The sequence below is a fragment of the Mustela putorius genome, unplaced genomic scaffold, assembly GCF_011764305.1.
Source record: "Mustela putorius furo isolate JIRA1106 unplaced genomic scaffold, ASM1176430v1.1 tig00003909_pilon_pilon_pilon, whole genome shotgun sequence".
NCBI classification, from domain to species: Eukaryota; Metazoa; Chordata; class Mammalia; order Carnivora; family Mustelidae; genus Mustela; species Mustela putorius.
Genome location: NW_025422057.1, coordinates 929,865 through 950,632, shown reverse-complemented (window position 1 = coordinate 950,632; position 20,768 = coordinate 929,865). Strand labels below are relative to the sequence as shown.

Here is a 20,768-nt window from a genome sequence, read left to right as displayed (position 1 = left end):
CTTCAGGAAACTGCTTTGTCTACAAGGCAGGGGTGTGGGGCCAGAGACAGGCCCAGCCTCTGCGGTGGGTGGCCGAGAACCCGGACACAGCAGGCAGACACGGGCGCATCTGACCCGCACCCTATGGGACAGCGCCTGAGAGCCCCACCCCCCTGACTCCGGCAGCCGCCGTGAGTGGCCGCCTGGCCCGCGCGCCTCCAAGGCCTCCCGAGTTCCCCGAGGGCAAGGACTGCGGCTCGTGAGGCACAGACGCCCGGGGCCTGGCCGGGGTCAGGAGGGCAGCATGCAGCCTCAACAGCAGAAAAGAAGGAACATTAAGGAGGCGAGTGTCCCACTTAGAGAAAGCGAGAGCCTGAAACCCATGAAAATAAGAGAAGACACAGATTTGAGCAGAAATATAAACAGTGCAATTTCTGGGTGACAATAGCTGATACTTATTTCTGTGATCTTGTCATAAGAGAGGACTTAAGTATAAAAAGATTGACCAAAAAAGAAAACTTACATTCATTAAAACCACCGTGCTGAAATGCGGGCCGCTGCCGGGGGACACGTTTGCTTGGGATCGAGTCGACAGGATACCGTGGACGGCGGGCGACCCGACGCTTCGGTGAGGGCATTTATACACGCGCACCGCCGCCACGGGTTTATCCGTGTCCGTCACCGCACTGAGTCACAGACCTTTCTCCTTGTCAAATACACAGGACGGTATTCTTAGCGATAAAGATGTTTGTAACGGACACGAATTCCAAAGGACCCCCCCCCCCGGTGTTTTGTGAGTACGTGATTTCTGGAAGCGTAAGAAAACCCAAACAGCCCAAGAGAAAGGGAGCAAAGCCGTGAACAGTTAAGACGCACAGCGGGTCGCGGTGAGCGGGGACCGCAGGGGAGGCCCTCCGTCATCTTGCGGGACTCGTGAATGGGAGACCCGATCAGCTGGACGGGATGAGCAAGTCTGACAGGAACCCGTGGGGCGCCGTGTTCTGCGAAGACGTCCTCGGGGCCGCGGCTGCGCGAGGACGTGGTCTCGGCCTGTCTGGGAAGCCACGTGGGCTTTCTGACAAAGCGGAAATTCCAGAGCGCGGCAAGCAGGGCCCGAGACGCGCGGCGCGCTCCCCAGACCGGGCCCCGCCACCCTGGCCAACGACAGAGCGCCCTGCGCACCCCCGGCCCGTGCAGGTGCGAGGTGCGGAGAGACATGGGGGTCCCCCTGTAAACAGGCTTCTTCCTGAAGGAAAGACACAAGCTTGGGGTGACACCCGGTCCGGCCTCACAGGGCCCCTCCAGGCTCCGGATGTGGGGGGCGTACCCCATCGTGGACTCCTGCTGTCCTCCTGTGAGGGTCCTGGGCGAGGGCCTCCTGGAGGGTGGGAGTGGGAAACCAGGAGCCACGGGACCCCATGTCTGTTCGGCCTGTGTCCCCTGGGGGCGGGACGGGTCTCCCTGCACCCAGATCACGCGTGTCGGCTGAGCCGGAGGCCTGGGCTCTCTCCCCGCCACCCTCGGGCTCCCGGGCCTCCAACATCGACCCCCAAGGATGGGCAGAAGCCACGGCCCTGGATGTTCCCCCAAGAGCTGGGCCACACCCTAATCTACCCACCCCATGCCCTCCCTGGCGCCCTGCCCCTCTCCCCCTCCCCTGTCTGCCCGACTGCCTGTTTGCAGAGCCCTGGTCAGTGGGGAGCAGGCGAGCAGGGTCCAGGCTGTCCGAGGGGTCCCTGTCAGCGTCTGTGGACGCTCCTCTCTGCCTGGCCCCGGCAGCCTTTGGTGTCCTCGGAGGCTCACCCCACCCAGCTCCACACTGGCTTGAGGCTGTCGGGTCCACTCCCCCGGCACTACCCTTGTGACGCAGGCCTGTGACCCGCTGGGCCGTTCCGGGTCCCTCGCTGGAAGGGCAGAAGACCCCTGGCAGAGCAGCCACCCTCTGGCCGAGGGAGCAGCCAGCCCTCGCCCTCCGGGACGGGCAGAGGGCAGGGGCTGGACGGCAGGAACTCTGCAGGCAGGGTGAACTGCGGGGCTCTCCCACTCCGTCTCCCTCGGCAGGCAGGCACGAGCCGTCCCAGAAGGGTACAGTCAGGACCTAACTGGGTGCGGGGGGGGGGCCCAGGACAGGGCCTGGAGGGGCCCTGGGGGCCTCTTTCCCCAGGGATGCATGATTTCCTGCCGGGAGCGCTGGCCTGGCCTCCGGCCTGCCGAGAGATGTCCAGCACCCTACGTCCCTCCCCAGGGCTCTTCTGCTGGTCCTGGCTAGAGCACGCTGGACCCCTCACTTCCTTCCAGGGAGTCGTCACGGCTTCCTTTTCTGTGACTCACCAGGCGGCACGTCCTGCCCCTTCTTTCCCTTGGCCTTTGGCTCCTCCAACCCCGGCCCCACGGCCCCCCACCGACATGCCGCCCGGGGGGCCTTGGCTCCAGGGTGCTGCGCGGAGTCACGGGTGAGGGCAGGAGGGCAGGCCGCAGGCGCAGGTCCTCGCCCCCAGCTTGGAAGTCCGTCGCAGCCCCACCACGAGCCCCAGACCTCAGGTCTCTCCGGAAGCAGACGGACATCCGTTCTCCCTCCAGTCGGCCGCCCCCCCCGGGTCACCCCTTTGAAGGTAGGACAGCTTGGCTGAAGATCCTGGCTGCGATACTCACCCGCTGGGGGCCTTAGGCTGCTTCTTAACCTCTCTGAGCCCCAGGCTCTTACGCTGATGAGAGGCAGGGAGCCAGACCCTCGCCCTGATTGGAGACCTCCTCTCCGTGTTCCTGCACGCTCCTGGGGCCCTTGGGGCCAGAGCTGCAGGACGCCGCTGGCCACGGGCCCCTCTGCCCAGGTAGGACCTCCCCAAGGGCCTCGCCTGCACCGCGTGCCTCCTGCCTTCTCCCTGTGGGGAGCCTCGTAAAGATCACAGCCTCCTCCCCAGGATGGAGCCATGGGAGGCTGCCCACTCCTGGAGGTGCCCCGGTGAGCAGTGGCTAGGAGCCCCTGCTGCGGTTTGGGGTCCCTCTTGGGGAACACCACAGGCTGGAACTGTCCAGGGCCACCTGGAGATTAGCCCGCCAGAAAGTTCCACGAGCCTGGTCACATGCCTGTGCACATACGTGTCCTGCCCGGTCTCTCTCTCTCACACACACACACACAGTTGCACGTAGATGTGCAAATTCACCCTCCCCCGGGGCCCAAGTCTGTGTTTCACGCAGGTGATGTGCTTTGCTCGGGCACAGGCACGGCCATGGGGACACACGTGGCCATGGGGACACACAGTCATACACACCCAGCCACAAGGACAAACAGTCTCTTCCAGAAATTCCGGTTTCACAGACGGGAACCGGGACCCAAGACGGCCTTTAGAGGTGGAGTAACAGCCCCTGCGGAGCTGAAGTGACAGCCTCCTCTGAGACCGGATGAGAAGGCAGGACGCGGGCTGGCCAGGCCTGGACCGAGGCCCCTCCGCCCGAGAGCACCGGGGAGCAGAGTGCCACGTGTAGGGACCCAGCCGTCCCCCAACACCATGCTCTCTGCCCTGCGCAGACCCTCCACCTGAGTCTAGGGGTCGTGCCGGCCAGAAGCTGGTGGCCCCCCATGGGGGATGTGGGCGGGTGCCTTATGGCTAGGGCGGGGCTCGGCGGGTCACAGGGGCCACGCCACAGAGAACGGCCTGGCGGCGGACGGTGTCCAGTCCGGCACTGACGGAAGGGAAGTTAATCTGACTTCCTCCCGCGGCTTGCGTGCTCTTGGGGGACTCTGGCTGTGCGTGGGGGCCTGTGGCCGGGCGAGTCCACCTGTCGCTCCGACTGCTGACCCCCGCGTGGGTTTGGGACGTTTCCAGTGATCTCAGGAAGGGCAGCACATACCTCTCTCAACAGTGCAAGACAAGTCAGAGGTGCTACGGGTTAAGGGAAAGGGCGGGCCGGGAAGCGCCTCTCCAACGTCCCAAGTCCAAAGCGGCGTGCGTCTCCTGTGGCCCGGCTTCCTCTTCCAGAAGCTGTCGGCTGGGCCCGGGTCCGGCCTGGGCTGAGCCTCGGTCCTCTTGGGCCGGTCCTGGATCCACCACGGGCTGAGTCTGGGTCTCCTCTGGGAGACGGGGTCCCTTCAGGTCTGCTTGAAGCTACGGCCGCGTGTCGGACCTGCTGGGTTCCTCCCTCCACGGCCGCCGGTGCCCCCAGCTCCCCGGGCCCTGTCCCGGCGGGCCCAGGCCCTCTCCCTCACTTGTCCTCGTCTTTCAGTCCGAGTCACTGTAGACGGGTCACGTTCAAGTCAAAGTCCCCAGGAACAAGCTTTGGGACGTTTCTTTTGTCCTAGGACCAGTCCTTCCAGCCTTGGCCAGACCACTTCCATTTTGGTAGTGAACGTCCTGAGTGGCCCTGTCCCCTGCTCAGAGCACATCGCCCCCTTGGGAGTGACCCATTCCTTTCGGACATGATTTCCTCAAAACTGGGAGCTGGTGACGGTGGGGGACAGAGCATCTTCCCGTGTGTTCTCTGAAGAGTTTTAACTGAAACCAGCAAATCATGGACAAGAAAGAAGAACAGATTTAATGAACACTATGGGTTTGATTCTCTGAGAACCTTCCTACACTTCACTGTGCCTCTCCCGCCCCTGAGGAGGCTGAGCTCGTCTGCTGGGAGGCGGCGGGACCTGTCAGCGAGGCCTGATGTGGGGGCCTCCTCCCCTGGGTGGCCCCTTCCAGCTTTTCCTCTGGAGGAGCAGAGCTGAGCGTGGGAGCCAGCGGGAAGGACGGAGTGTGGGCTGCGGCTTTGGAGCTTGGGCGAGCCGCCGACAGTGGGGACTGTTTGCTAAGAGAAACCTGCTGCCCACTCTGGGAACGGGGTCTCAGGTGTGACTGGGCAGCCAGCGTGTCCCCGCGAAGGCGAGGTCCTGCAGAGAGTCAAGGCTCTGCAGGGCCCGGACACCCGTGACCCGTGTTCCCTGCTGCCCTGGTGTCTGAACTTGAACAAGGAAGCAGGTCTTTCCTCACATCCTTAAGGTGAACTTATTCTTGGAACTCGAAGTTAGACTCACTGAGCAAAAGTCACCCAGATGTAGGGGCCGCCCACACTCAGGGGGCAGAGAGAACGTGGAGCCGCACATCCGGAGATCCAGTGCTGCGAAACGCCCTGCACGGGGTGCACGGACACGGAAGGTGGCCGCGTGGCCGCTCGGGCTGGGCGGCGGGGATACAGGACAAGGGTCTGGGGAACGGGCCTCTCCTGCAGGCAACGGAGACGCTCCACAGTCGCCTGTGCGCACGGCCGCACGTCTCTGCGGGCACCCCCGGCTGCTGCACGGTCCCTCCGAAGGGAGCGTGTCCCCTAAGACGGCTCCACAGGCCGGTGTGGGTGGGGCGCGCCCCACGTGGGACCCGTCTCCCACCCGCCCCCTGCACCCCCGCCGCCGGGGGTCCCCGCGGCTGCCTGCCCGTGCCCTGGGAGACGGTCCCGACGCGGGTCGCGCCCCCACCCAGCGCGGGCCTCCGGGGCGCGCCTGGGTCAGACGCGAGCGGCGGTGGAATTTTCCCACGGTATGTAGGCCAAGATGAGTCAATGACAAAGGAAATCTCTTTTTAGATTTGTCTCTGGTGATGGTGACTTGTAAGGTCGGTTATTAAGGATCTGCCCAGATCACGTTTTCCTGACTCTCCTCCAGAGGAGACGGGTTCCCAGTGTCCGCAGGCGGCCGGCAGCAGACTCGGTGGGCTTCATCCCTCCTCCATTCAAAGAAGAGGCGTCGGGAACCACTCGGAGGCCTGTGCGTCTCCGACGCACAGGACTGACACCCGAGGCGGAGGGCACAGGGGTTCCGAGTCCCCGGGACCCACAGCAGGGGCTCCCGCTGTGGCCCTCACCAGTCCCCGGAGCGTCCTTGTCGTGACCTTCGAGGTGGGCTGCCGCTCCTCCACCTCTGATCCCTGGCTGGGCCCACCCTGAGGTCCTGGGGGCTCTGATCGGCCCCACATACCTTCCCCTAGAGAAGGCCCGACGAAGGCCCAGTTGGGGTGACAGGAGACACGTCACACATGTCAGCCGGTCACGCACCGGGAGCAGCTCGGGCCAAAGGCGTCTGTGGGTGCAGGGAGAGGAGCCCAGCCTTGTGCCCGGGTGACTGGGAACCACAGCACAGGGCACAAAGGCAGCCCCTTCAACCAGCTGATGTTTCGAGGGAGAGGTGCTGCCCAGAGTCCCTGGCTGGCCCCCAACTCAGTGACCGGTCCGTGCAGGCTACAGGCCCAGGCCTGGCTGAGACCCTGGAAGCCCAGAGCTCCCCACGGCCCACGGAGGCCCTGAGGACCCCCGTGGTACGTCAGTGCTCCTCTGCCTGAGGCTGTCCCCTCCCTCAGACCAGGAGGCCCCAGACCATCCTGCAGACCCCCGTTCTGCCTCCGAGAGGGTCTCCCAGGGGCGGGTCTCTTCCCCTCCCTGCTGGCAGGTGGCCGAGGGGGCACAGGCTCGTGCCCCTTCTGGGAGCATTGTCAGCCTTCAGGGGCAGCGGGAACTTGTTCTCTGAATCTCTGATAAAAGTAACGAGTGGTCCGATTTTCCCAGGGCTTGGCCCCCCAAATCCTAAAGGTAGCCATTGTGTTCAGGGTGGTTAGTGTAGGAGATGGACAGAGGGTCCTAAGGGCAGCTCCCGTACCTCAAGAGGCTCCCTCAGAGGCCCCAGGTTCAGTCCCTGCCACTCACCTAACACACCACCTTGTTTCCTCACACGCCCTGGTGGCGCTTGAGGTCCCAAGGGGGCCTTGAGAAGGATGCGTGAGCCGAGAGCCCAGGCCGGACGAGAACTGCGGCCGCGGAGAAGCACGGGCAGTGGTGACATGTGCCCCGGAGATGGCCGTGGCTGCCCTCCCAACGTGAGCTTGGTCCCTGTGGCACTCGTGCCCTGCCTAGAATGGGGGAGTCATCCCCAGCCTTGAGCTCATACCTGGAGGGAGTGGCCCAGAGAAAAGCCCCAGGCCGGTGCCCCCACCAGGCCGAGGAGGGGCCAGCGTCTGTGAACAGGGAGCGGCCGGGGGGAGACGGGGCCCTGGGTGCTTTCACAGAGCCGAGTCCTGGGTTCTGTGCAGGCGCGTTCTGGAGGGAGCCTGGCTTATGGCTTCCCCCTGCCCCCAGGGCCTGCGAAGGACATTGGTCCAGGGGGACATGAGGGACAGAGCCTCTGCGGGAGCTCAGCCTGCCCTCGGGCGAGACCCGGGGCCTCAGCCCTTAACATCCCGCGCACCAGAGCCGCGGCCCCTTCCCGGCGCAGACACAGACGAGGTTGCAAGCGAGTGACAGGGACCCGTCCTTCCCAGGATCGAGGGAGCTCGTCTCCGGCCTGAGTGCGCCGACCTGATTAGGTGGCTCACATTTCAGCTTGGCGACAAGATTAAAACCCGTCCCGGAGGGGCCGTCAGAGGCTGGGCAGGGGAGCACAGCTCCCGCGCGAACTCTCGGAAAGAGGCCACGGAGCGCGTCACGCTGGCCGAGCGCCGGAAACCCTGAGGCGGGGCTGACTCGGGCTTCAGGGTCCTGTCTTCGGGGCAGGGCGCAGGAGGGCCCCCAGGGAGGCCGGTGGAGGCCAGACGGGCTGTCGCCGGCCGCGACAGGGCCACGTGAGCGGCCTGAGCCCGTGCCCCGCAGAGGGTGGGCGAGGCTTGGTGTCTGCCTGCCAGACGGCCGGCCCCAGGCACCTGCCTGAGGGACGCCCCCCAGAACCCCGGGGACCACGCGCATCGACAGCAGCAGCCTGCCCTTCCCGGAGACACGGCGGGGCCCCGGGACTGTTCGGGCTCAGACCACGCCCAGCGCAGCGCCCCCAGGACGGCTGGGCACGGAGGCGGCTGGGCCTGCCCCCACGCAGCGCCCCGTGGAGCTTCGGTCTCAGGGGATTTCAGTGTGTGCGCCCGTCCCTGAGGACCCTCGGGGAGCGGAGGGGTCCACACTGGGATTTGAAGTGACATAAGGGAGGTGGGGAGCCCCTCAGCCTCCCCCGCCCCTGACGTCCGCCAGCTGCTCCTCCGAGCCCTGGTTTCCTTGACTGCAGAATGGGAGGGCGTGAGGCTCCCGGGGCAGGCGCGTGTGAAAGCAGCTCGTAGGAAAACGTGCAGGAGCCGGTCAGCAGGCGTGCAAAACAAGGCCGCGGCTACACTGTGGACAGAGGACCTCCGGACAGATGGGGCCCTTCCAGGGGCAGGAAGTGGCCATGTTCTGGACGGAGCAATGGAAAAAAGTCATTCTTCACCGCAGTGTCATGTGTGCAACAAAACCCTCTTGAAAGCACTTCTCGTGTTTCTCCTCCAAGGCTGCAGAGGCGAGCCGAGCCGCACTGGGTCGTGAGGGCGTCCCCAGGCGTGCTGAGCGCATTTCCCAGGAAGAAGGAAAGCCGCTGCTTCTCACAGGGACATCGGGCTCAGCCCCCGGCTGCTCCACGGCAGAGACTACCCTGGGCAGCTGTCTTGCCTGCTGGGGCTGGTGCACGTCTCAGGGCCCCGGGCCCATGGAATGATCGGGCCACCCCCAGAGCCCTGGTCAGGGCACACAGGGAGCACTCACAGGACTCCAGCCAGGGTTTGCCATGGTCTGGGATCTGGGGAGTCCAGCACCTCCACCTGGGGACGGGGCCTTCTCGTAGGGATAGGGCGGCTGGATTTTCAGAACATCAAGATAGGGCTGAGTGTGCGTGGAGTCTGCTATGACTGAAGCCTGTGCCAGTCTAGACTCTTAATTATACAAGACAGAAAACAACCACATTAACATCAAGGACATTTATTCATTCACATGGCTTAAGATTCAGGTATGGCTTGATCAAGCATCCCAGGCTGGTTTCTGGCTCCACTCTCTTCTTTGTCGCAGGATGGCTGCAACAGCTCCAGACCATTCCCACAGGGACAAACCTGAGGGAGGAATGACCGTATTTGTTTGGAATTCCCAGCAGAATTCTCATTATTCTTCATTGGCTGTCATGGGGGCACTTGCCCACCTCTGACCAGGAAGAGATGATGCTTTGACGATTGCCATGCCTGGATCACGTGCCCAGCTCAGTGCGGGTGGGAAAGGGGAGAGCAGCAGAACACCGGGCTGGCTGAGCCCAAACAACCACACAGACCCCCGTCCCTGCCTCTCCCGGGATGGCGCCTCACAGCAGCACTTTGACTGCCCAGCCCTGCTTTCAGGACACAGCCGGCAGACCAGAATCTGGGCTTTGAGACATGGGTGGGGACTGGGCTTTGTTAGGAGCAGAGCCCGCGGGGAGAGCCGTGACCCCTGCGGCCAGACGACCCCATGCTCCTCCCCTGAGTGTAAGATGCCTGGAGCCGCCTGGTGAGTCCCTGCTCCGGCCCGAGCCACCCACACAACCTGACAGCCAGCACGCGGACCTCAGCCTGGGCCCCAGCATTTCCCAGGGTAACCCCCGCGCCATTCCGTAGTAGTCTCATCACAGTTTCTTCAGGCTGCTGGGACGGATTTGGGAGTTGATCAAATGCCCTGTGGCTTTTGTGGAGAGGATGAGATTTCTCTCCGTAGCCCTTTGTCCCGGACCGAGCTTACCCGTTACTTGCTCTTGGATTCCTGGAGCAAACCGTACCTGCACCCGGGAGGGAGGGCCTTCCTCGTCGCTGTGATTCTGACGTGCTAGTGTTCCAGCTTCGACTCTGCATCTGGGTGGCTGATACGTGTTTTGGAATCAGTTTCAATTTCCTGATCGAAGTTATGCTGGTCTCTTCTATTGAGCTAGGAAGCCCCTCGTCTTTACCGGAAAGGTCTGTGGCGTGGGAACTGCTTGTTCTTTACATGTTGGAAGGGGTTCGCCGGGCAACCTTTGTTTACAGGTGATTGTTAAATAATGATCTTCAAAAATCTTCTATAGTTATTTAAAAAAAACTGCCTGTGCAGTTTTCCTCAAGTTTGTTTTAAAATTTTTTAAATTTAAATTCAATTAATTAGCATACAGTGCACTATTGCCTTCAGAGGTAGTTTTCACTCACTGGTCTTATATCCCAGCCCGTGCTCATCACATCACCCAAGAGCCCAAGAACCCAAGAGCACGCGCCCTCCCTGGTGCCCGTCCCAGTCACCCCTTCCCCCGGCCCTTCCCCTCCAGCCGCTCAGTTTGCTCCCTGGAGTAAGAGTCTCCTCTCTTTGATCTCCTTTTATTTCATTTTTCCCTCCCTTCCCCTATGATCCCCTGTCTTGTTTCTTAAATTCCACACATGAGCGAGATCATATAATTGTCTTTTTCTGATTGACTTACTTCTCTCAGCATAACACTCTCGAGTTCCATCCACATCCTTATAAATGGCAGGATTTTATTTTTTTGGTGGCTGAGTCATATTCTATTACATATACACACCACATCTTCTTTGTCCAGTCGTCTGTCGATGGACATCTGGGCTCTTCCCATAGTTTGGCTATTGCTGCTATCAACATTCGGGTGCACGTGCCCCTTTGGAGCACCACGTTTGTATCTTCAGGGTAAATACCCAGTATTGCAATTGCTGGGTCGCTCTATTTTCAACTTTTTGAGGAACCTCCATGCTGTTTTCCAGAGCGGCTGCACCAGCTTGCATTCCCACCAACAGTGTAGGAGGGTTCCCCTTTCTCCGCATCCTCGCCAGAATCTGTCATTTCCTGACTTGTTAATTTTAGCCATTCCGACTGGTGTGAGGTGGGATCTCATTGTGGTTTTGATTTGTATTTCCCTGATGCCGAGTGATGTGGAGCACTTTCTCATGGGTCTGTTGGTCATCTGGATGTCTTCTTTGCAGAAATGTCTGTTCGTGTCTTCTGCCCATTTCTTTCTCTTTTTTTTAAATATTTTATTTGTTTATTTGACAGAGAGCTAGAGAGAGAGCACAAGTAAGTAGAGTGGCAGGGAGAGGGGGAGAGAGAGAAGCAGGCTCTCTGCTGAGCAGGAGCTCAGCCCCGATGTGGGGCTCCATCCCAGGACCCTGGAATCATGACCTGAGCTGAAGGCAGCCACTTAACCAACTGAGCCACCTGGGTGCCCCTTCTGCCCATTTCCTGATTGGATTATTTGTTCTTTGGGTGTTGAGTTTGCTAAGCTCTTTATACATTTTGGACACTAGTCCTTTATCTGATATGTCGTTTGCAAATATCTTCTCCCATTCTGTCAGTTGTCTTTCGGTTTTGTTAACTGTTTCCTTTGCTGTGCAAAAGCTTTTGATCTGATGAAATCCCAATAGTTCATTTTTGCCCTGGCTTCCCTTGCCTTTTGCATTGTTCCTAGGAAGATGTTGCTGCGGCTGAGGTCAAAGAGATTGCTGCCTGTGTTCTCCTCAAGGATTTGGATGGATTCCTTTCGCACATTGAGGTCCTTCATCCATTTTGAGTCTATTTTTGTGTGTATGTAAGGAAATGGTCTAGTTTCATTCTTCTGCACATGGCTGTCCAATTTTCCCAACACCATTTGTTGGGACTGTCTTTTTTCCATTGGACATTCTTTCCCGCTTTGTCGAAGATTAGTTGACCATAGAGTTGAGGGTCCATTGCTGGGCTCTCTGTTCTGTTCCATTGATCTGTGTGTCTGTTTTTGTGCCAGTACCATGCTGTCTTGATGATGACAGCTTTGTAATAGAGCTTGAAGTCTGGAATTGTGATGCCACCAACTTTGGTTTTCTTTTTCAACATTCCTTTGACTATTTGGGGTCTTTTCTGGTTCTATACAAATTTTAGGATTATTTGTTCCAGCTCTGTGGAAAAAGTTGGTATTTTGATAGGGATTGCCTCGAATGTGTAGCTTGCTCTGGGTAGCACAAACGTTTTCACAATATTTGTTCTTCCAATCCTTGAGCATGGAATGTTTTTCCATTTCCTGAGTCTTCCTCGATTTCTTTCATGAGTATGTTATTTTCTCAAGTTTCTTGAGGCCATTTTGTTAACTTATTTTTTATAAAATTATTTTATTGGGATTTTCATATTTTAACTGCATGTCTTATTATATGATTTTGCTTATTTGTATTTTCGTTCTGTTTCTGGATTCCGTTTGACATGGATCTCTTTTTGTTGCCATTTTGTCCGTGGACCAGGAATTGGATATATTGATCAGTTCTGATTGTTTTTCTAACTTTTTAGGTTTTGCTCATAAGATACTCCGTTCCTCCCCTCAAGTTAGTTCTTCAATTAATGTAGTTGAAACCCCCAGATCTTCATTCTTACTCCTAAGGACATCGAAGACCCTTGGTTTACCTCTGAGTAGAGCACTTGTCTGTCCCAGAAGTGTAATAGGTAGTATTTGCAATTCCATGAGGTCCCAACCACTCGGTGAGAGGGGCTCTGCTCTTTGAGGGGTTTACTTTCATTCCTAGTGGCCGGGGGTCTCCGTGCAAACCAGGAAGGCTGGCCCAGCCCAGCAAGAGGAGGGGCTGTCCGTGTCCCACCTGCGAGCTCTGCCGGCGGCCCCTGTCGCGGAAGCGAGGGGCCGGGGCCGGTGCCCCGCACAGCCTGACCTTCTCGGTCAGGGTCCTGAGGTCTCATCCACGAACACATAAGGAAGATCTAGCACCTACCTGCCAAGAGGTGCGTTCTTTCAACGACACACGGCATTTTGTAAAACAATTACTTCAGCCGATCCCCGAAGCTTTGAATGCCCCTCCTGTGCCGAAAGCGGGCGGAAGCCCGCGGTGTCTCTCAGCACAGACACCGACCCTCTGCAGGCGTGGCCCGGGGTTCCCGAGTGTCCGCGCACAGGCTCCCATGGCTGGTCCCGCGGGGTCTGGGGCACGCAGCTGGGGGGCTGCGGCCACGGCTCACTTCCGGTGCCCCCCCCCGTGCGCACCCCTCGGCAGCCCCCCGCTCGCGTCCCCTGGAAGCCCCTCCTCCAGCTCAGACTTCGGTGCTGCCTCAGTTTCCTTCCTGCCCAAAGACTCGTTCTTCCTGATGTTATCGGCCGGGACGCCACTTCACCTCCTCTCCGCAGGACTAGCTTACGGGCTCCGTGATGTGTGCTCTGTGTGTGCGCGTGATGCGCAGCGTACGTTGCGGTGTGTGGGTGCAGACACACGTGTGCGCACAGGGTTCCATTCCATGTTGCCAATGGCAGGACTGGGGACTGGTTTTCCTCCTTCCCTGGGGGGAGCGGCACCCCCGCCCACAAGGGCTGCTGCGTGGAGCCCCCCGGGGGGCCCATGCCTAGGGGCTCCTCTGTCCTCCAGCCGCCTTTGTCCCGGGCCCTCGGTCCACGGCTCCCGCTCTCCTGGCCCTCAGTCCCCATGGGGAGCCCTCCAGGCAGGCTCCCGCTCACCGAGGGGAGGTTCGCTGCCCTCCGCCAGTCCGAGGGGATTCAGAAGGGCAGGGGCTTAGAGGGGCTCTTGGGAAACAGCCCAGCTGCCTCAGAAAGTGCCCCCCAGGGCCAAGAGGGCCCCTCAGGTTTCTGGTGGGCATAGGCTGGGGTTTCTGAAAGGGAGGTTGAGGGGTCTGGCACATGGGCAGCAGAGGACAGGGGACATCAGTCGACGTCCACCAGCCAGCAGAAATCCCTGCCCAGGCTGCCCAGGTGTGGTGGGTGTCCGTGTTTCTGTCTCAGGGGTGTCTTAGTGGGAAGTTTAAGAAGCAGTCCGTGACAAGGGCCGGCAGCCAGATATTTTAAATGAAAACCTTTTTCTAAGGGATTTTGAAGTTAATGAAAAACAGCATAATACTTTCCTTCCAGAAAACGGCTTTTCGTTTTTCCTCACTTCCCTGGACGACACACCTAGGAATAGGAGAAGAGGCAGGACTGGTCGGGCATAACCACCGTCATCATCCGCCTTGGGAAGCAATGTTCTCCCTAAGCAGAGGCGCGTCCTGACGCGCGGAGCAGAGAAACCAACCGAGGGCCGGTCCGGAGGCTGCGAGGCTGGGCGACCCTGGGCGGCGCCGCTGCTCTGAATCACCGCCCTCTGGGGAACACAGGAGAATGGCACGGGGACACCTGGTGGTGCTTGGGAGACCAGGCGGAAGGGACCGGGGCGCGAGCCCGTCCCCCGGGGCGTGGGAAGCCGGGCGCTTCTGGCCGCCGCCCTTCCGGGCTGTCTGCACCTATGTTTGCCCACGTGAGGGCCTTCCCGAAGCCACGGGACCTGCCAGGAGAGGGGGACAGGGCTCTAAGATTGGGCTCTTCCTTCCGGCTGGGATCCCCATCTAGTCCGTGCACAGCCCCCAGCTCCAGGTGCCCGCGCCGCTCCTGCTGGGTGGGAAGGGGCCGGGCAGCCAGCGGGGACATCTGTCAGGGTGCCTGTCTGAGACCAGAGGCGCTGCGGGATCTCGTGTGCTTCCAAGGGAGAAAAGCTGCCACACACACGTTTACATGCATGTGAATGCATGTGAACACACGTGACACACACAAGCACGCATCTGTGTGTACATGTGCAGTGTGGGCTGTGCTCACTCCCAGCAGCACAGGAGCACACGTGTACTGATGTGTACACGAGCATGCACTCTCAGCAGCACACGCGCGCATGCAGACACACATGTGCACGTGGACGTGCACTCACACGGACTCACTGTACACATGTGTGTATGGGTGCCACCCAGTGTGCCGCGCGAACACCCCCACACGCATGTACAACCTGGCAGACACACGCAGCGGCACATGGGCACACGCACACGCATGTACACACGTAGGTGGGCACACACAGTGACCCAGGAACGCGTGTGCACGGTACATGCGTGGGTGGGCACTCAGGCGCGCAGCGACGCACGAGCGTGCTCACGTGCGCGTACACGGCTCTCTTGCTGACCCCCCTGCCCTCCCAAACATCCTGCAGGCTCGGAGTGCACGGGGTCAGGGGCTTTGGCCAGGCAGGGCTGTGCTCGGAGCTGGGCAAGGGATTCGCCACCCCAGCTCCACTCAGCCCGGCTGACCTGCTCCAGAAGCCCTTTTAGTAACAGATGGCCTGGCCGGCCACCCGATGAACCCGGGCTACGGGGGGCAGCACCGGCCTGGGATACACCTGGTGGTGCCATCAAGTGCTCGGGGCTTGGGTGGGACCCCCAGAGCTGGGGACCAGGGCCACCCTGGGGTAGGGGTGGTCAGCGAGGGGAAGGGGGCCATGGTCCCAGGGCGCTTAGGGACACCAAGGGCAGGGAGGGATCCAGGCCCAGCCCCTGGGGCCTCACGGCTCCCCCGGAGGTGAAGGTCAGTCGCACTCTTTGCCAACACTGGAATTCTGACATCAGATTTTCCGTGCTCCGCTTGGGGGGAGGAGCCGGCAGGCGGGAGAGAGCAATGGGCGGGGTGGGGGTGGCGGAGGGCCTGAGGCTCCCAGGAGGCCAGAGGCGGGAGGGCTCCTGGGCTGGCCTGGCCTGCTTCTGGGCCCCTGCTGCCCACGCCTGCCTCCGGGCTGCCTGGAGCATCCTGGCCGCGGGCCACCCACAACTTTCTCATCCCGGCTTGAGGTCTTGCTGAGTCACATGGGGGCTGGGTTAGGGACTCTAAAAATAGCTGGCCGCTGGGGCCAGGCTGGGAGTTATTATTAGGTTGGGACAGAGCCCCTCCTGGGGGGAGCTCAGAGCCCCTGGAAAAGCAAGGGACATAGCCGATGGCCAGGCTGCCTGACCCCCCAACCCTGGACCCTCAAGCCCTTCCTGGGCCCAGGGCTTGGATCCCCCCTCCTGCCTTCCTCCACCTGATACCCCCTCCTGGGCACCCCATGGAGGCCCCTGTGGCAGCTCAGGGCCCTCCACAGAGGCCAGAGAGCCCCCGAAGAGCCCGTGGGTGTGGGGTCCCAGTGAAAACGTGGTTCCTGGTTGGAAACGGATCCGGGATTTCCGGACTAGTGGGGCCTCTGAAGCCCGGGGTCCTGTGGGATGTCTAGTCCACACCTGGGGGGAGCCGGTCCGCAAAGTGCCCAGAGGTCGTCCTGGTTTCCCGAGGAAAGAAGTCATAGCCCGAGAGCCTGTGGGACCTTGAGCCACCTCGGGGTCCAGGAGTCCCTGAATGCCCAGCCTGTCATCTGCTTCCACGGGAAAAGCCGCGGTCAGGCCAGCACCTCTCCGGGGTACCCTGAGCTGTCCAGGGAGTGTCATGGCCCTCGGGACGGCCGTTCTGCTGATGAAGATGCAAGCGGCCGTAGGTGCTGCTCTGGGGGAGCCACACCCCAGCAAAGAGGCCAAGCCTCCCGTGAACCCCTGTGCCCCACACAGGACACTGACCCCAGGGCGTGCCCGCAGGGTCCTCCGCCCACCCCCAACCTGCTCCCCCCGGCCCAGGGCTTCCGGCTCAGCCAGCACGGTCTCCAGCCTCGGCCTCAGACCCCAGCGTCCTCCATAGCCAGAGAGCACTTGGAGGAGAGCCTGCCCCCAGTGCTGGACGCCAGCCTCACCGCGGAGCCCCGGTGCCCTTCCCGCTTCTGTGGGGTCGCGTCCTGTGTTAAAGCTGCACCCACAGGGCATCGGGGAGAGAAAGCCCTGGGGCCCCGGATCGAGCTAACTCAGGACTCAGAGAAAGTGAGCCGGACGTCCCGGGGCACCCGGGGCAGAGCCACTCACGCCCTCTCTGCACAGAAACAGAGTGGAACACGGGAGGTGGGGGGCCCAGCCCAGGCTCCTCAGGAAGCCCCTAGGGAAACAGGAACTTCCCCAAGGCTCCCTGCACTGGAATGACCCTGGGCTGGGGGGAGGGCAGTGACCCACAAAATACTAAAGAGGACGGCGCCCAAGCCAGGGAGCCAAAGTGGCCCTCAGGCGATGAATGTTCCGTGAGACCCAGAGAGGCGCAGGTTCCGGGGCGCACAGACCGTGTTGTCGTGGTGCCCCCACCCCAGGAGTGGTCGCCTGAGGACGGTGGAATGCCACCAGCTGGAACGCACAGCTAAGGCTGGGACCCGGCCTCTCGGGGTCTCCAGAGGTGAGAACGAGGCCAGCCAGGCCTAGGGGGTTCACGTGCTCACCCCTGACCCCACCTCTCCAGGTGACCCTCCCGGGCCAGAAGTAACCATTTCCATGCTTGCCTCCCAGACCTCTTGGCAAAGATGAGCCTTTTCCTCCTGAAAAATAATTCGTGGGCTGAAAGGCCGCTAGCCAGGCTCAACCTGTCTGCCTCGGGGGACGCAGAGCCCTCATGAGGTCTCCATGGCCCCTTTCCCGCGCCCCCGCTTCCTGGGGCTGGGCTCGTGGGGAACAATGCGGCGCCGTGGGGTCAACGGGGACCGCTGTCCAGGGCCCCCCGGCGCGCAGGGCCGGGTGCTGCGGGGAGAAGCGTGCCGACGAGCCGCGGGCCCGGAGGCTGTGGCTGGAGCGCCTGGCTCCCATGGGCGCCGTGCTGCGGACCTGAGCCGCCAGGACACTGGGCGATCCCCGGTGACCACAGGCCTGCCTGAAGCATCCCACGCCCAGGTGTCTCATGCCCGCCAGCCCCCGTGCAGATGTCTCCTCCGCCTGCCCTCGACGTATGCACTCAGGGGGCTGATTTCCCAAGAAGCCAAGGAGAAGGCAGGGATTCTGCGCCACCTTCCCAGGTGTCCTGCTTCACGCCCGGAGTCCTGGGTCCCTCGCCGCCCTGGCTGGACTCTGGCCTGCAGCTGAGGCCTGGGGAACGGACGCGGCCCCTTCACTGGGGCCCGTGGACTTGGCCATGGGGAAGGTGACCCTGAAAGAGAGGCCACCCCACGTGAGTGGCCCGGCACAGGATGGAGTAAAGCCGGCTTCCCCGGTGTGGGATGGCCTCCTCATGCCAGAGCCCAGGTCGGGACATTGCCTGCCTAGGCCCACGCTGCAGGGGACCCAGGGGTGCACCGGTGAGCTGGCCCTGGCCCAGAGGAAGTGCAGGTGGGAGTCAGGAGCTTGGGTGGGTACGTGGGGCAGGGGCGACAGACCTCCTGACCTACACCGTCCTACTGAGAAAATAAAACTCCATATTTATCTTTTTGCTCACGGTAAAGGCCAACCTTTAAGAGGCGACATCTGATTTGAGGTAATGACAGACAAAGGGGCATTTATGCAGCCCAGGCTGGGTCTCACCTCCACATGCCCCAGGCCGGTGACAGCCTTGGAGGCAAGGGGGCCGGGCTAGCGCCCGGGGGTCGTCCACGTGCCCTCTGCGCCGTGGCACGATCAGCAACGCCCACCCACCGGCTGGGCCCTGGGTACGGGCCTCTCTACCCTGCTTGCCAGACCTGGGGCCAGCTGAGCACAGGCGCCATGGGCCTCCAGGGAACTCAGAGAGTGGGTGGCTGGGCTGCCCTGGCATCGGGCTTCCCCCAGAACTGTGGGGAGGGGGTCTTGGTCCAGAGGCCTGCAGAGCCCCGGAAGGACACAGACAAGATAATGCCTCTCCCTGGGGGTCGCAGGCTGAGCTTCCTGCCGGAGAACAGGGCCCGCGCTCCCTCCCCCGTCTCGCTCATTCTGCCCTTCCCCCTCCCCCACCCTCCCCCTTCCCAAGCCTGGGACCCTCCCTTCCCTCCTACCCTTAGAGGAACCAGCCGGCTGCTGGGGGTGGGTGCCGGGACTCCCCGGGAGATGGACCAGCGGCTGCCCACCGCCAGTGAGTACCATGTGGGTCTCTCCAGGACAGGGCCCAAGTGCAGGAGCAGACAGTGTCCGGGCCCCTGTGGGCACTCTGGGTGGGACAAAGGGCTGCTTGAGCAAAGAGCCTGTTCCCCCGGAAAGTCGAAGAGCCAACGTGTGGGTGACCCGCCTTCGGGGCCTGGACGCGCTCTGTGCGGGCGCTGGGGACGGGCGGGCGAGCAGCAGCGGGTGGGCCCTCCAGAGGGGCCCTGGCTCCTCGTCCCCGGAACTGGAAGGAACCTCCGTCATTACTGCGGCCCTGTTGTCAAGGTGGTGTTTCAGCCCCGGGGCGTCGGCTCCCCGTCCGCTCCTGAATCTGGTCGGAGACGTCCAGGCGCCTTGGGCAACCGAGGCGGGCTGGAGGGTCTCCCAGGCCGAGGAGACCGTGGCCTGGGCCCTGGAGGCAGTCGTGGGGGAAGCTGGGGGCCCACTGCAGGGCTGACTGTGGGCTGTGGAGGGGCGGGGCGGGGCGTCCTCTGCTCCTCGTCCTGGGCTACGGTGGGGCCCGCCTCGGCCTTGGCCCAGCACCCCCGCCCCGATGAATCACCGAACTCGGCATTTACACGCCCGCCAGACCGCGAGACCGGGCTGCCAGCCCAAGGCCAGGACGTGCCGTGCCCAGAGCTGGGGTCTGGCCGGCGGAGGATCCTGCGGCTGGGCCCGGCTCCGCTCCGTCACCCCAGGAAATGGAAATGTCCCTAAAATGTTCGCTTTACAGCTGCTTTGACTTTTTTGTTCGTGCTTAAAATAGCCTGGAGCAAGGCCTCTCCGGCTGGCCGCTGCCGAGGTTAGAGACGCTTGGCTGGGGCCCCGGAGGCCGGCGGGAGGCCAGGCTCAGCCGGAAAGCGCTTCTCCTCTTTCTGTGACTTGGGGCTGCCGTGCTCGCCTTCTGAAAGTCAGGTGACTAACAGGCTCGATCATGAAGTTGCGCTGCTGTCACGGTCTGGAGGGCCGTGTGTGAGCCGGGCCCGTTCCCCTCACCACCTGCACACCAGTTAACCCAGACTGGGGGCTGAACCCACAAACCCAGGGTCCCGGGCCAGGAACTGGCTGTGGGCCTTCCCGGCTTGCTGCTGTCCCCACACAGCCCCCGGGGCCTAGCCTCCCGCTGCGCTTCCCTCCACCGGTGGGGAGACTGAGGCTGGGAAGTACGGTGGTTTGCCCGAGGTCACTCTGGAGCTGAGGGTGACATCCGGAGAGCCCCATGCTCCCCCCATCAGGCCCAGACTGCCATGCTTGTGAACCGCCTCTCTGGCGGGCTGCCACGTCTCCAAGTCACGCCCAAAAGGGGAGACCAGGCTGCCTCCAGCGTCCTCTGTGTCCCCTGCCACCCTCAGGGCCCACTTTTCCCGAGGCCGGTGTCCGGGCCCAGAGCGGCCTTCCTGTCTGCCTGAACGTGGACAAGACCGCGTGTGGGCCTCGGGGTGGTGCCCCTGAGGCTGCTCGAAACTGGCCAGTACGGGAAGGTGCAGGCAACAGGCTGCCTCCCCGGGCCTGCGGTGAGCACGAGCCCCTGACCGTGCTGGTCCGCGCAGTGCCTGGACGGACGGCACCAGGGAGGCCCCGGGCTGTGGGGAAGCGGTGACGCCCAGAGCCTGTTTAGAGTGGGTGGGCTCAGTCCGAGCGCACTCTCGCCGTCTAAGGGCGGGGGCGGGACGGGGGTCACCCACGAGGGTCTGCGCACACCTGCCCGGAGGCTCCCATGACACCGGCCCCACGTAGCTGAGACTCTCACGGGGGGGGGGGGAGGCTGGCTGTCTGCAGGCCGGTGACTCACAAGGCCCTGGGGTCCCGGCCCGACCTCCCTCCCTCCTTGCCCTGCTCCTGCCCTGGGGCCCAACGCCCGAGGATGAGGGCTGGAGGCAAGAGTCCGTGGTCTGTGCCAGAACAGGCCTCAGCCCTCCCCAGTCCACTTCCTCTTCCTCCCTCCCCACTCTGCGGCTCCGGGGCTGACCGCAGCCAGGCCCTTACCAGCTCATCTGCGGAGCCTGGTCCCTGAGCCGCAGGCACAGCCAGACGCCGGCCCCTGGAGCCCATCCTGCACTATCTGCTCTGGCCCAGGCCGCCCTCCCTGGCTCTTGCGAACACAGCTGGCTACGGGAACCCGCAGCCCCAGGACCCCACGGGGGAGCTGAGCCTGGACCTGCCAGGAAGGAGAGAAAGGCCATCGCAGGAGCTCAGGCAGCCCCTCCTGTGACTCAGGGGAGCCCAGGCTGCTGGGGCCTGGGGCTGCCAAGCGGGACTCCAAGAACCAGGATGTCGGAGCATCACCAGGGAGCCCCATGGAGAGGCCAGTGCCAGGCAAACCC

General features: G+C 62.2%; 2 protein-coding genes across 3 annotated transcripts; one reads left to right on the top strand and one right to left on the bottom strand.

Moving 5' to 3' along the window:
- The first annotated feature begins 942 nt into the window (after positions 1-942).
- On the top strand, positions 943-9,217 carry LOC106005692 (proline-rich protein HaeIII subfamily 1-like). Its single transcript, XM_013055673.2, has 2 exons — positions 943-2,591; positions 4,280-9,217. The coding sequence occupies exon 1, from the start codon at positions 943-945 to the stop codon at positions 1,855-1,857; it is 915 nt and encodes a 304-aa protein (XP_012911127.1). The 3' UTR covers positions 1,858-2,591; positions 4,280-9,217.
- LOC101675701 (translation initiation factor IF-2-like) lies at positions 8,652-19,152 on the bottom strand. 2 transcript variants are annotated; one of them, XM_045068818.1, is made up of 3 exons: positions 18,360-19,152; positions 17,404-17,542; positions 8,652-8,849 (listed from the first exon to the last, which is right to left on the bottom strand). In XM_045068818.1, exons 1-3 carry the CDS (start codon positions 18,706-18,708, stop codon positions 8,726-8,728), a joined length of 612 nt encoding a protein of 203 aa, XP_044924753.1. In that variant the 5' UTR covers positions 18,709-19,152; the 3' UTR covers positions 8,652-8,725. The 2 variants fall into 2 exon arrangements, with proteins under 2 accessions (XP_044924753.1, XP_044924752.1); XM_045068817.1 differs by lacking the exon at positions 8,652-8,849 and having other exon boundaries at positions 11,630-17,542.
- Between the last annotated feature and the right edge of the window lie 1,616 nt (positions 19,153-20,768).

What these genes read in the sequence shown, in the direction of transcription:
- LOC106005692 (XM_013055673.2), top strand. Translation starts at nt 943, where the DNA reads ATGAGCAAGTCTGACAGGAACCCGTGGGGCGCCGTGTTCTGCGAAGAC.
- LOC101675701 (XM_045068817.1), bottom strand. Translation starts at nt 16,347, where the DNA reads ATGCCCTGTGGGTGCAGCTTTAACACAGGACGCGACCCCACAGAAGCG.